General features: G+C 42.6%; 2 protein-coding genes across 4 annotated transcripts; one reads left to right on the forward strand and one right to left on the reverse strand.

The window, feature by feature from the left end:
• The first annotated feature begins 917 nt into the window (after nt 1-917).
• LOC121774921 (zinc finger CCCH domain-containing protein 58-like) lies at nt 918-4,757 on the forward strand. 2 transcript variants are annotated; one of them, XR_006045067.1, is made up of 8 exons: nt 918-1,230; nt 1,346-1,491; nt 1,915-1,980; nt 2,740-2,859; nt 2,976-3,308; nt 3,391-3,708; nt 3,898-4,396; nt 4,542-4,757. XR_006045067.1 is itself a non-coding variant. In XM_042171827.1 (7 exons), exons 1-7 carry the CDS (start codon nt 1,137-1,139, stop codon nt 4,294-4,296), a joined length of 1,476 nt encoding a protein of 491 aa, XP_042027761.1. In that variant the 5' UTR covers nt 918-1,136; the 3' UTR covers nt 4,297-4,757. The 2 variants fall into 2 exon arrangements, 1 of the variants encoding a protein (XP_042027761.1); XM_042171827.1 differs by having other exon boundaries at nt 3,898-4,757.
• Nucleotides 4,758-5,785: 1,028 nt separating this feature from the next.
• On the reverse strand, nt 5,786-8,269 carry LOC121775274 (DUF724 domain-containing protein 3-like). Of its 2 annotated transcripts, XM_042172333.1 has the most exons (2): nt 7,218-8,269; nt 5,786-7,124 (listed from the first exon to the last, which is right to left on the reverse strand). In XM_042172333.1, the coding sequence occupies exons 1-2, from the start codon at nt 8,197-8,199 to the stop codon at nt 5,968-5,970; spliced, it is 2,139 nt and encodes a 712-aa protein (XP_042028267.1). In that variant the 5' UTR covers nt 8,200-8,269; the 3' UTR covers nt 5,786-5,967. The 2 variants fall into 2 exon arrangements, with proteins under 2 accessions (XP_042028267.1, XP_042028266.1); XM_042172332.1 differs by having other exon boundaries at nt 5,786-8,269.
• Between the last annotated feature and the right edge of the window lie 4,320 nt (nt 8,270-12,589).

A 12,589-nucleotide genomic window follows, 5' to 3' on the forward strand; every position in this document is an offset into this window, starting at 1 on the left:
CTTGTAAGTTGTCGTTTTTATCGTCCCTTGGTCACGATCGCCATGTTTGTAGTACCCCTAGTATGGGCGGTCGTGACAAAATATTTCCCGGATCCCCTTACAAAACTGCCTGAGCACCGTTAGACTAGTTGTCTCACCCGTCTGTAGGTATTTGTTGAACATATCAGCCGGTCCGGCATAGGCAAGCTGCCTAATTGCAGCGGTACATTTCTGAAAAGTAGACAACCCGATCCGGCTAGTGCAATCACTCCAGAGGGTGAAGCACCGGTACCGCTCCGCCAAATTCGTCGCTATATGGTTGAAGAGCCGTTGCGACATTCTTAATCGCCGACAGAAAATCTCGGGTGGATAACGGTGGTTATCCACATAGTAGTCCGACAGAAAATCTCAGGTGGATAACGAGTTATCGCACGAGGGATCGCGGCCTCCGCAACTTCCGCCTCACGCGCCGCATCCTCCTCGTCGGCTTGGTTTTGCACCTCTTGAATCATCGAATTCCTCGTGTTATTCCACAAATCGTCCATTTTTAATACCAATTGAATCCACAAATTTTAGTGAGAGAAAGTATGAGTGAAGAGTTGGAATGGTGTGAAATAATGAAGGGAATGAGTTGTATTTATAGGTGAATTAAATTAAATTTTTAAAAAGGAAAAAAAATTTCGTCCGCCCCGTATCTGGGCACCGCGCACTGCCTCGCTATAAGCCGGCGCACCTATCGTCGCGGCGGTTCCCCGGCGCGCCCTCGCACTCTTCTCACCGAAGGGCAGTTCGCCCTAAAAAATTCGTCCGTCTCGGGACGGACGATTCTCGCACTATTGGCCGGCGGGGCGGCGGCGGATTGGGGCGGCCGCCCCTATAGTGGACACTCTAAAAGGCTGCTGTGTTGAATAATAAAAACCCATTTTCTCTCTCGTCATTCTCTTACTCTCTCTCTAAAACCACCAAACCCCTCTTCTTCATCAAACAACCTCCGTTTCACACCATCACACATCAAGCCTAGCTTTTGTGTACAAAATTACGTTATATATATCGTATGTATACAAGTACGTGGTGTATTGCTTCAGTATATAATATATATCATTATACAGTGTATATAATTTAGTCAGTTCGAGAGAGAGAGAGAGAGAGAGTGTAACATGGATAGGTATAGCGCGACGCAGGCAATGGAGCCGAGGTCGGTGGATCCGGCGGCGGAATGGACGAGGCCGGGGGGCGAAATCGGGCTGGAAGGCGAGTTACATGTGAATTTCGTTTGAATTTCGCTTAAATTTGAGTGGAATTTACTCACTTTAGCTCCGAGTTTGGATAATGCTGATTGATTTGAGGTTTGATTTTGTTAATGCAGAGCCTATGTGGAGATTAGGCCTCGGTGACGGTTCCGAATCTTACCCTGAGAGGCCCGATGAGCCCGATTGTATCTATTACTTAAGAACTGGAATCTGTGGCTATGGCAATCGCTGCCGGTTCAATCATCCGCGTGACCGTAGTGCGGTAAAAGCCCTCAATTGTTAGCCTTGGAGTTGGATTTTAACCTTTTTTTGATCCACGACTGGTTTGATAATGATGTTAAAGAGGGGAATTCGGTGGCTTGTTTATTCATTTATTCGTAGATATCAGACTAGTATCAACGGGGATATGCGATTTCTTGTTCCTTTTTTGGGGTTGGTTGGTTTAGTGGTTTGATGCAATGGAAAGAGAATCTTTGGAAGAAATTTGATGATCACATCGAATGAACAGCCATGTATTGAGCTGCATTCGTGGTTATAGAAACTAGGGCCGAGTGGAATCTTGCCGTTTTGATTAAATTGGCGCCGTTTTGATTAAATTGGCAGAGGAAATTGTTTATGATGTTGGGTGATAATATCACTTTGTAAACATGCATAAACTAAGCTTTTTGTTTTCACATGACTCTAGGTAATGGGTGATTTAAGGGATACTGGAGGTGAGTACCCGGAACGCCATGGTGAACCTGTCTGTCAGGTATACAATTGCATATAATCTTGACTCTGCCCTGAGGAATCTGTGCACATTTTATGCTCAGCAGTACAATGTGCTTAGCATCTAATTTTCGTGTATTATTTTCTCATTACATTTAATAGTTAGTACTTGATTTTGTGGAAAGTGGAAAATGGATATAGTAACTACAGGCCAATCATAATCTCACCTGCTTCTTGGCTTATGGAAAAAAGCAAGTTTTTGGTGGTTGTCCATTTTGTCTTGTATGTCTGATGTGGTTTGTGGAACTCGTTGATTACTGAATGATGTAAAGTTCAGTAAGTCTATGTATCATGTACTCCGTATTAACTAAATCTTGCTGCTTCTGTCTGTTTAAATATGTTGAGCTCTAGTGTACAAGGATTGAATCTTGTTGAAAGTACCACATGTGCATTTGCTAGATCTTGCTCCTAATGTGATTCACCTTTTTCCTAGTTCTCGATGAAACGTTTTTAGTTTACCAGTGATCCATGGTGCCTGGGGCTGCTTATTGTCAGATATTGCTTGCTGGAGTCTATTCTAAAATATCATATACTGGCACGGCATGCTAACTCACAGAAGCGTAAACTCTATTCTTCATGACATTACAGCTACTCTATGATGAATCTTAACCCACCATTTTAAGCAAAAAAAGCACGTCATCTAATTGTTTCTAAGAACTCTCATTATTATCACCAATTATTGCTAATTTGTATAATTCTTGATCTTTAAACTTTATGCTATCTATTGAGGTCATGATTGTAGTACTACATGCGGACGGGAATGTGTAAATTTGGTGCATCTTGCAAATATCACCACCCAAAGCATGGAACTGGATCTTCATCTCCACTCACACTCAATTTTTATGGTTATCCATTGCGACAGGTCTCTGTTCAATAACTGCAATGCTTGTTTACGCTGTTTACTGTATTCTTTTTATAGTTCGCTTAAATGTCTGTCTCGAATCACTCAGTTGTCTCATAGGGTGTTCTTCGTTGCAGGGAGAAAAGGAATGCTCATATTATATTAGAACAGGGCAATGCAAGTTTGGTGTAACATGTAAATTTCATCATCCACAGCCAGCTGGGATACAGATGCCCACCCCTAGTGCTGGCCCCGGGCCTTTGGCTGGTCCAGCAATTATGCCTACACCTACACTGTATTCAACTGTGCAGTCTCCTTCAGTTCAATCTTCTCAACAATATGGGGTTCTTCATGGAAACTGGCCTGTTCCTAGGCCAACCATGCTTCCAGGATCATATGTTCCTGGGAGTTATGCTCCTATGCTCCTCACGCCTGGCGGTGTTCCAGTTCCTGGCTGGAATCCATATTCTGTACATCCCTTTGACTTCTGTTTTACAGATTCTTGCAGATATGTCGTGGTCTTTTACTAAATTGTAGATATAAATGATATAGGCACAAGTTAGCCCTGGTGCCCTGCAAAGTACTCAACCTACCATCGGTGCAAGCCCAGTTTATGGGATACCACGGTTACCTCCTTCAACAACTACATACATGGGGGCACATCTTTCCGGTACTTCTTTGGCTGGTCCCTCCAGCAGCAGCCAGAAGGAACATACTTTTCCTGACAGGCCCGGTCAACCAGAATGCCAGTATTATTTGAGGACTGGGGATTGTAAATTTGGAGTGACGTGTAAATATCATCATCCACCAGAGTGGAGTACACAAAAATCATTTGTTCTACTCAGTCCCACGGGCCTTCCAATGCGCCCTGTAAGTGTTTGATCCTCCTCGCATCTCAGAATTGATTATAGCGTATGCTTATAGAATAATAAGACCAGCCATTTGCTTGCAACGTGTTGTTATCAATTCTACTATTTGCTTCATGTCGCATCTCGGTAATACTACATTCTGTTGTCCTTGTACATAGTGTTTCTCAAAATTTATTTGGTTTGTTCTTAGGGCGCACCCCTTTGCTCCCACTATGCACAAAATGGAGTATGCAAATTTGGGCCCTCGTGCAAATTTGATCACCCAATGAGAGCTTTGAGTTACAGTACATCTGCATCTTCTCTGACTGATATGCCAGTAGCGCCTTACCCTGTTGGATCTACTAATGCGACTTTGGCCCCATCATCATCATCTTCCTTGGACTTGAGGCCTGAACTTCTCTCGGGTTTCAGCACAGATGCCTCATCAAATTTGTCCTCTGCGAACAGCTCAAGCGCTTCAATTGGCTCAACATTCTCTAGAAGCGGGGCGATTCCTGAATTTGGCATTCATCATTTTGAGCAGGGCATTGCCTCTTCAATTGGTGGTAGTAGCTCTAACCAAGAAGGCGAAGCTAAAATCTCAAGTTGAATGAAACTGAATATGTTTAATCCCGATAATACTGTTCAAGTATCTTCCATAAAACAGATGGTTCGGTTTTGGAAAACTACCGAACTGGTCTTCCCTCCAGGTAATTCTTGTCATGGCTCAAATTTGGAGCATGATGTGTCTATTCGTGCTGCTTTCTCAGGAACTCGTTTCCCAGAGAATACGTGATACCCCCGTTCTCCACCGGATTCTGTTGTACTGACACCTCTTTGTCATTCCATTATTAGGAGGAACCACACCAATTTGGGATGAATAATAATGCGAGGGTGATCTTGATATCCCCCCTTTTTTTGTCTGGGGCTTTTTGGTGGAAGAATTTGATATTTATCAGATTAATTACATGGAAAATTTGTATACTTGCCTTTATTATGTAAGACCTGTAGTTATGATAAACTCCGGACGCTTTAATAAATTATGATTCACAACTAATAAATATTGAAGAAGTTGGATGTTGTTTACTTTTGCATACCAAATAGTTTTCATTTTGTCGACTACACTTTGCTAGTGATAGCAAGGCCTGAGATACAACTAAGGACATATTCAAGGATTGAATATGCACAAAGATATCGAATAATAATTCGTATAGCAAAAATTGATCATAAAGACTCGAGCAAGATGTTCACACGCTATTTGGAATAAGATGTTTTGGACAAAATATTACTAGTATGTGTCTGTTCGTTATGCACTATTAATCAGTATTAAGTGTCACCCTTTAAATTGGTGTTCCGTTGAAAAAATCAGTAAGATGCCCGCACATAACTAATGCAATTTGACTATTTTAATTAGACTATTCATCTAGCCTTACACCCTCTGACTAAATCATTCCTAGATAAAGCCCATTCTAGCCTTACACCCTCGACTTAATCAATCTTAAATAAAGCTCATTCTATCAAAAAAACCCATCTTTGTTGTATCCTATATTATTATCCACCATTATTTTATATGGTTAACCGAACGGGGCAGGTAGAGTGTTACATATCTACAGCTTGATATAAAAGAATTTTGACCTTTCCAAAATAAATATGTGCATTAAACAAATCAACACACTCAAAAACTCAACTTTTCCCACTAGCACCAAAAACCATCATCATCACCAAACAAACAAACAAAACAAAAAATCTCAAGACATAATGTCAAATTTTGAAATAGTTTTAACTTCAAAAACATGCAAAGTTTTTATGGAGATAAATGTGGTAAAACTCGGTGCAAAGAATGCTGTGGTGAACTTCAGCAAGAGGACCTGCTGCTGCATGTGCCATGCCATAAAACGGAGCTAGACGAGCAGAAGCATGGGAGGGCTGCACTCCATCTGTTCCAGAAGTTTTTGTTGGCACTCAAGAAGATGCTCTGGCTTTGATCTTAGTCATGTATAATCAAAGAAAGCATCAACTTTGGATCAATTACAGCTGCTCTCCTACTTCTCATGAAAGCATCAATCCGTATAGTTTTAGGAATATAATGAAAATTAAAATACGCAACTTAACCATAGATTTCATTTCAGCATATATCCAATTATCTGCACCTCATTTCATCTCCCTCTCTCTACAAACACACAGCTTAACAGCAGTTACAAAACACAAAGCTTAACAGCAGTTACAAAACACATCAACACTTAGTTCAACTACTAACTTGCCTTCCTCTCCTTCAAAATCATCAATCGCCATTGCTAACAGAGGCTTCAAAATCAGACCTCAAACTCTCTACCTGCTTCTGATTCTTCTCCAACCTAGCCTGCAAACGCCCGATCTCCTCCACTTCCTTCTCCTCCTCCACCTCCGCCAGCTTAAGCCGCTCCTGCAGCCTCCCAATATGCATGTTCATCTCCCGCATCTCCCTCTCAACCCTTTCCCTCGTCATACTCCGCGTCTCAATCTGCTCCAAGATCCCCTTAGCCTCAACATCCAGCCTCTCCGCCTCCTCCTTGGCCTTCAACAACTTGGTCACCCGCTCCCTCACCTCCCCAACGTGAAAACCAAACGTTTCCAAGTCCACCAGCGTCTCCTGGATGTCGTCCATCTCACTCTTGGGGTCTGTTAACTTCAACCTGCGGCTCGCCTCCACCATGTTCGTGAAGGTCACCATACACGCTATCGCCAACCCCTCCCGCTGGTTCTCCCTGAAGGCGCGCAGTGGCTCAAAATGTGGCATCCTCTGCAGCACCTCCGTCCACTCTATGGATTTCCAAATAGCGTTACGTTTCACAAACGGAAGTTGCTGCACACTATCCTCATTTGGAGCCCTAGAAATAGAATCTTCACCGTTCAATTGCTGCACACCGTGATCATATTCAACATCATCACCGTCTTTATCAATGTGCTCTGTTTCTTTATTTGGAGCCCTAGAATCTTCATTGATCAATTGCTGCACACCGTGATCATATTCAACATCATCACCATCTTTATCAATGTGCTCAGTTTCTTTATTTGGAGCCCTAGAATCTTCATTGATCAATTGCTGCACATCGCGATTATATTCAATATCATCACCGTCTTTATCAATGTGCTCTGTTTCTTCATTTGGAGCCCTAGAATCTTCATCGATCAATTGCTGCACATCGCGATTATATTCAATATCATCACCGTCTTTATCAATATGCTCTGTTTCTTCATTTGGAGCCCTAGAATCTTCATCGATCAATTGCTGCACATCGCGATTATATTCAATATCATCACCGTCTTTATCAATATGCTCTGTTTCTTCATTTGGAGCCCTAGAATCTTCATCGATCAATTGCTGCACATCGCGATTATATTCAATATCATCACCGTCTTTATCAATGTGCTCTGTTTCTTCATTTGGAGCCCTAGAATCTTCATCGATCAATTGCTGCACATCGCGATTATATTCAATATCATCACCGTCTTTATCAATGTGCTCTGTTTCTTCATTTGGAGCCCTAGAATCTTCATCGATCAATTGATGGACATCGCGATCATATTCAGTTTGGGGCTTGTGCCTTTTCAAAGAAGAAAAACTCGATTTTCTTTTCCTTTTAGACTTTGGTGAGGAAGAGGCGGCGCCATCATGATGAATGAGCCATTTCCCATCCTTCCATTCCAAATGCGGCCTCAATTCCGAGCGATTCAATTGCTTAGTAGAATTCATGTCCTCAAAAAGCACAATGTACTCGTTCATCTTAACCTTCTTTATAATAAATCCAGTCCACCACCCACAATCGAAGAACGCATCCACTTTCTCACCAACCCTAAATTCCCCATCATCTAGAACCGGAGGGGAAGGCCTAATACCAACACATTTAACATTTTTATCCTTCAATTTCACCGAATAAACCCCATTCCCCAAATTCCTCACAATCACCGCGGGAAACCAAGCAACCCTAAAATCAAAATCAAAATCAAAATCAAAATCCAAATCACAATCAATCGACACTTCTACCTTCTTTCCCACCTTCAAGGCCCCATTTTCCCCCTTTCTCTGAGGCCAGGTCCAAACCCCATCGACCCAATCCCAGAGCGGCCGCAGATTCGACCTCGCAAACCGGAGCTCGTCAGGCTCAGGCGGGTTTTCAAACGTCACCACGAGCTTCTCGCCGCCGTCCGACACGGCAGTGACGACGCCCTCCCACCAGCCGCCAATGTGGTACGCTTCGACGACGTCGTTCAGCTCGAAGCGCTTGCTCGCCTTGTGGGGAGGGGGCGTCGGGCGCACGGACGACACGTCCACGAACTCGCGCAGGCGTCCCGACCGGCCTCTGCGCAACGGGAGATATCTGTACCTGACGTAAAGCTTCCCCTCATTTTCGGGCTCGATGTTTCTGGGCGGAGGGACCACGGTGGAAACTAAATGCACGCCTGCCTCTTTATCCAGCACTTCAACAACGGAACCCACCGGGAAATGGTGGCCGCCGCTGCGTGCTTCTCCCATTTTTAGGTTTTAGGTAGGGTGTAAAAAGTAGAGAGAAAAAATAAGGAGGGGTTGAAGTTCTTTGGTATGGAAGGAAGGGTGAGAAAAATAAATTCTGATGGGTTTTGGGCGTGTAGGGCCCACAGATATAACATTCATATCTTGTGTTCATTAGGCCATCCACAATAGAAATAGCTCAGCAATAACCCAGCCATAGCCTAGTCACTGCCACATCATCAGCACTAAAAATCCTCCTGCCACATCATCAAAACAAGCAAATAGCCCAGCAATAGCCTAGCCATATACTATCCAGATCACTATTAACAAATATATACAAAATGCAATGATTAACAATAACGCAATATACGAAATTTAATTTACGAGACATATACGGGAAAATTCACTAATATTAATAAAATTTAAAAATTACATAATTAAAAAAAATTACATTAATTAAATTTACAAATAAAAATTTAAAATAACATTACAACTTAAAGTTAAAAAATAAAAAAAGACATAATTAAAATCTTAAAAAAATAAAAATGACATAATTTAAAATAAAATTTTATAGAAAATCCTTGAATGAGATTGTCCCACATCGAAAGTGGAACATAAAACATTCAAGGATATCTCTCTATAAAAGAGAAACATCCTTGAATGAGTTTGTCCCACATCGAAAGTGGAACATAAAACATTCATGGATATCTCTCTATAAAAGAGAAACATCCTTGAATGAGTTTGTCCCACATCGAAAGTGGAACATAAAACATTCAAGGATGTCTCTATAAAATAGAGGCAACCAAGAATGAGTTTGTCCCAAATCGAAAGTGGAACATAAAACATTCAAGGATGTCTCTATAAAAGAGAGACAACCAAGAATGAGTTTCATAAATTCGCAAGCCCATTAAATATATATGGGCTATTACGAATTTCTAGTATAAATTTATTTATAAAATTGATTTTTATATATAGAAAACAATTTTTATAAATAAATAATATTTTTTTATATTTGATTTTTTTTAAAAAATTCGAATTTCAAAAATTCGAATTTAAAAAAAAAATCGCGCTGGGCGATTCGGGCGCTGCAATAGCGCCGAGCGGATCGCCCAGCGCACCGCCCAGCGCTGCGCGGTTTCTCTCTCCAATCGTCCGCTGGGCGACTGCAATAGACCGCCCAGCGAACCGCCCAGCACCGGCGCTCGGCTGGGCGGTCGCTGGGCGCCTATTGTGGATGGCCTTATAGCATCAGCAGTGGCGCAGAATTCCCCGTGAAATTTTCCGCGGAATTCCTAAAAACACCTCCTGCAATATCATACAGACTTCCCACTGCACTGCCACGTCATACGGAATTCTCACAGCACAGTGGCGGAATTCCCCGCAGAATTCCCAAAGGAATTCCCACAATAAAAAAATTCACAAATTCACAAATTAAACAATTTCTGGAAGTAAGAAAAGTATTCCATTAATAAAAAAAAGAAAAGTTCATTTCACCAAATTAAAAAATACATTTCAATAATGCCCACCCCCACATCAATGACGACCTCTCCGCTGCCATACTTCTTTAATAATATCGTTCTGGAGTCGAACATGGGCTTGTTTTTGGTGCATGTCGGCGAATGCACAGACTCGATCGACATCGTCGTGGGGTATCCCCATGCGGACATTGCTAGTGATCATGCCGTGGCTTGGACCCGCAGCATCAGCGTCATCGTTGGTCCAATCAGTCAGTTTGGACCTTCATCTTCGACAATCATGTTGTGCATGATAATACATGCGTACATGATGTCGGCGATGTTGTCAACATACCACAGCCGTGCTGGACCCTTCACTGCCGCCCATCGAGCCTGTAGCACCCCGAATGCCCCCTCCACATCCTTGCGCTCTGCCTCCTGGCGACCCGCAAAATATATCTTCGTTTCATCTGTTGGGCATCTGATCGTCTTCACAAAGACGGGCCACATAGGGTATATCTCATCCGCCAAATAATAGCCCATGTGGTGCTAGTTGCCGTTGGCGACAAAGTTGACGGCCGGACCAACGCCCATGCACTGGTCGTTTAATGCATTAAACGGGAATTCCGCGCGAGTCAACGCAATGGCGGACGTCAGTGCGGAATTCCCCGCGAAATTCCGCGGAACGCAACGGAACTGCGAATTCCTTCGCGAAATTCCGTATCTGTGCATGGGACGCACAATGGCGGATGTCGGCCACGGAATTCCCGCACGCCGGTGGGAATTCCGCGGCGACGTCCGCCATTGCTGATGCTCTTATTGACATGTCGGATACTAGTACTATTCAATACTGGACCATCAGTGATGATTAATGTAGCTGAAATTGGGTCTGAATTCAAAATATACAATAAGATTGGGCCATCATTAATGGATTTTAATGCGATCCATCTTGGAAGATTTTTAGGTTTCTGCCAATGCTATGCAGATGCAGTATCACTTTTATCACTTGGCTCTGATTAAAAATATACACTATTCCCTCCGTCACATAATAATTGTCACTCTTTTCCATTTCGGGTAGGACGGACAAATCGTAGACGTCTTTGTCTATCATAGATTGTAGTTCTGAATCCATTGCTTTTACCCATTCCCAATGATCCACATCTGTCAGCGCCTCCGCAAAGTTCCAGGGATCTAATACATTGTTGTCCGAGGAGTGATCCATGGATTCCCCCAAACCAATGTATCTATCGGGCTCATGCGAGACCCTCCCACTGCGGCGCGGCACTACAATACTTGGAGTAGAAGTTGAAGTTTAGGAAATTGTTTGTATACTTGGTACTTGTTCTTTGTTAATGGAACTTATGACAGAAGTTAGCTCTTCAAGAGCCACTTCACTGCTGGGTTTATGATTTATTACATAGTCTTCCTCTAAGAATGTGGCGTGAGTGCTCACAATAACTTTCTTATCTCGGAGACTAAAGAATTCATAACCTTTCATCCATCTGGGGTACCCTATAAACAAACATACCTCCGTCCTTGATCCTAGCTTAGTTGGATCATTTTCCAATACATGAGCCAGGCAACCCCAAATCTTGAGATGTGCTAGATTGGGCTTGCGCCCAGTCCACAACTCATAAGGAGTAGTAGGTACGGATTTTGACGGTAAATTGTCTAATTTATGGCTTGCAGAAAGCAAGGCATATCCCCAAAACGAAATAGGTAGTTGTGCATAACTCATCATCGATCGGACCATGTTTAACAAGGTCCTGTTCATTCTTTCAGCTACGCCGTTCTGCTGGGGCGTGCCCAGCGCAGTCAGTTGGGATTCTATTCCCGACTCCAATAAGTAGTCTAAAACTCGGTACTAAGGTATTCGCCTCCATGATTAGATCGCAGGCATTTGATACTCTTACCATGATACTTCTCCACTTGAGCCTTAAAGTTCTTGAACTTGTCAAAAGACTCTGACTTATGGGTCATCAAATAGACATATCCAATTTTTGAGAAGTCATTAATGAATGTGATGAAGTATCGAAAACCACCTCTTGCTTCAGTAGACATTGGTCCACATACATTGGAATGAACGAGTTCAAGTACTTCCTTGGCGCTATTGCCCTTAGCCTGAAAAGGCCACTTGGTCATCTTGCCTTCTAAGCATGACTCACACTTATGAAAAGGTTCCTTCTCTAGACCTTTAATTAGATCTTGTTGAACAAGAGAATGGATCCTCCTTTCATTGGCATGACCAAGTCTAAGGTGCCATAAGTACGTTTCGTTCATTGAACTTGAAGGTTCCTTTCGTTTCTTTGAAATTTTCGATGTTGTATTGAGTTCTGATTTGCGATTATTAAACTGTGTAGATGTGATTGTGTACAGATCGTTTTCCATGATACCACGACAGATATTAGAGTCATCTTTCTTAATAACGCAGTTGTCATTAAAAGAAATCGAATATCCATCAAAAACTAATTTAGAAACTGAAATTAAATTTCTTCTAAAAGAAGGAATCAACAAAACATTCTTCAAAATAAAAAATCTATCACTACTAAAATGCAAATAAACGTCTCCCACTGCAACGACCGCCACTTTTGTAGCGTCGCCCAGCTGGACTTCGATCTCACGATCATGTAGCCGCCATGTCACCTGCATTAAGTCAGGATCAAAACAAATATGATCAGTGGCTACTGTGTCAATTACCCAAGTGCAAGTAGATATCGAAGCCAAACATGACTCGACGACTAAAGCTTGGTGCATACCTGTAGCCTTGCCCTTTCTCCACGCTTGAAACACTTCCCCATGGGCTTCTTCTTTGCCCTCTTCTTCTTCTTCTTTCCCTTAGTCACTTTTCCCGACTCTGAGTTCGGTGCCTGCCTTTTTCTTTTGCTAGGCTTGAAGCCAGAGGAACGAGGCACCGAAGCCATCATGGCCGCCTTAGCTTGGACCATAAGGTCCTCTGCCGA

Source organism: Salvia splendens, chromosome 17, assembly GCF_004379255.2.
Source record: "Salvia splendens isolate huo1 chromosome 17, SspV2, whole genome shotgun sequence".
In the NCBI taxonomy this organism is placed as follows: domain Eukaryota; kingdom Viridiplantae; phylum Streptophyta; class Magnoliopsida; order Lamiales; family Lamiaceae; genus Salvia; species Salvia splendens.

What these genes read in the sequence shown, in the direction of transcription:
- LOC121774921 (XM_042171827.1), top strand. Translation starts at nt 1,137, where the DNA reads ATGGATAGGTATAGCGCGACGCAGGCAATGGAGCCGAGGTCGGTGGAT. An exon ending in GGGCGAAATCGGGCTGGAAG is followed by an intron (nt 1,231 to 1,345) that starts GCGAGTTACATG and finishes TTGTTAATGCAG; the next exon opens with AGCCTATGTGGAGATTAGGC. An exon ending in CGGGCCTTCCAATGCGCCCT is followed by an intron (nt 3,709 to 3,897) that starts GTAAGTGTTTGA and finishes GTTTGTTCTTAG; the next exon opens with GGCGCACCCCTTTGCTCCCA.
- LOC121775274 (XM_042172332.1), bottom strand. Translation starts at nt 8,199, where the DNA reads ATGGGAGAAGCACGCAGCGGCGGCCACCATTTCCCGGTGGGTTCCGTT.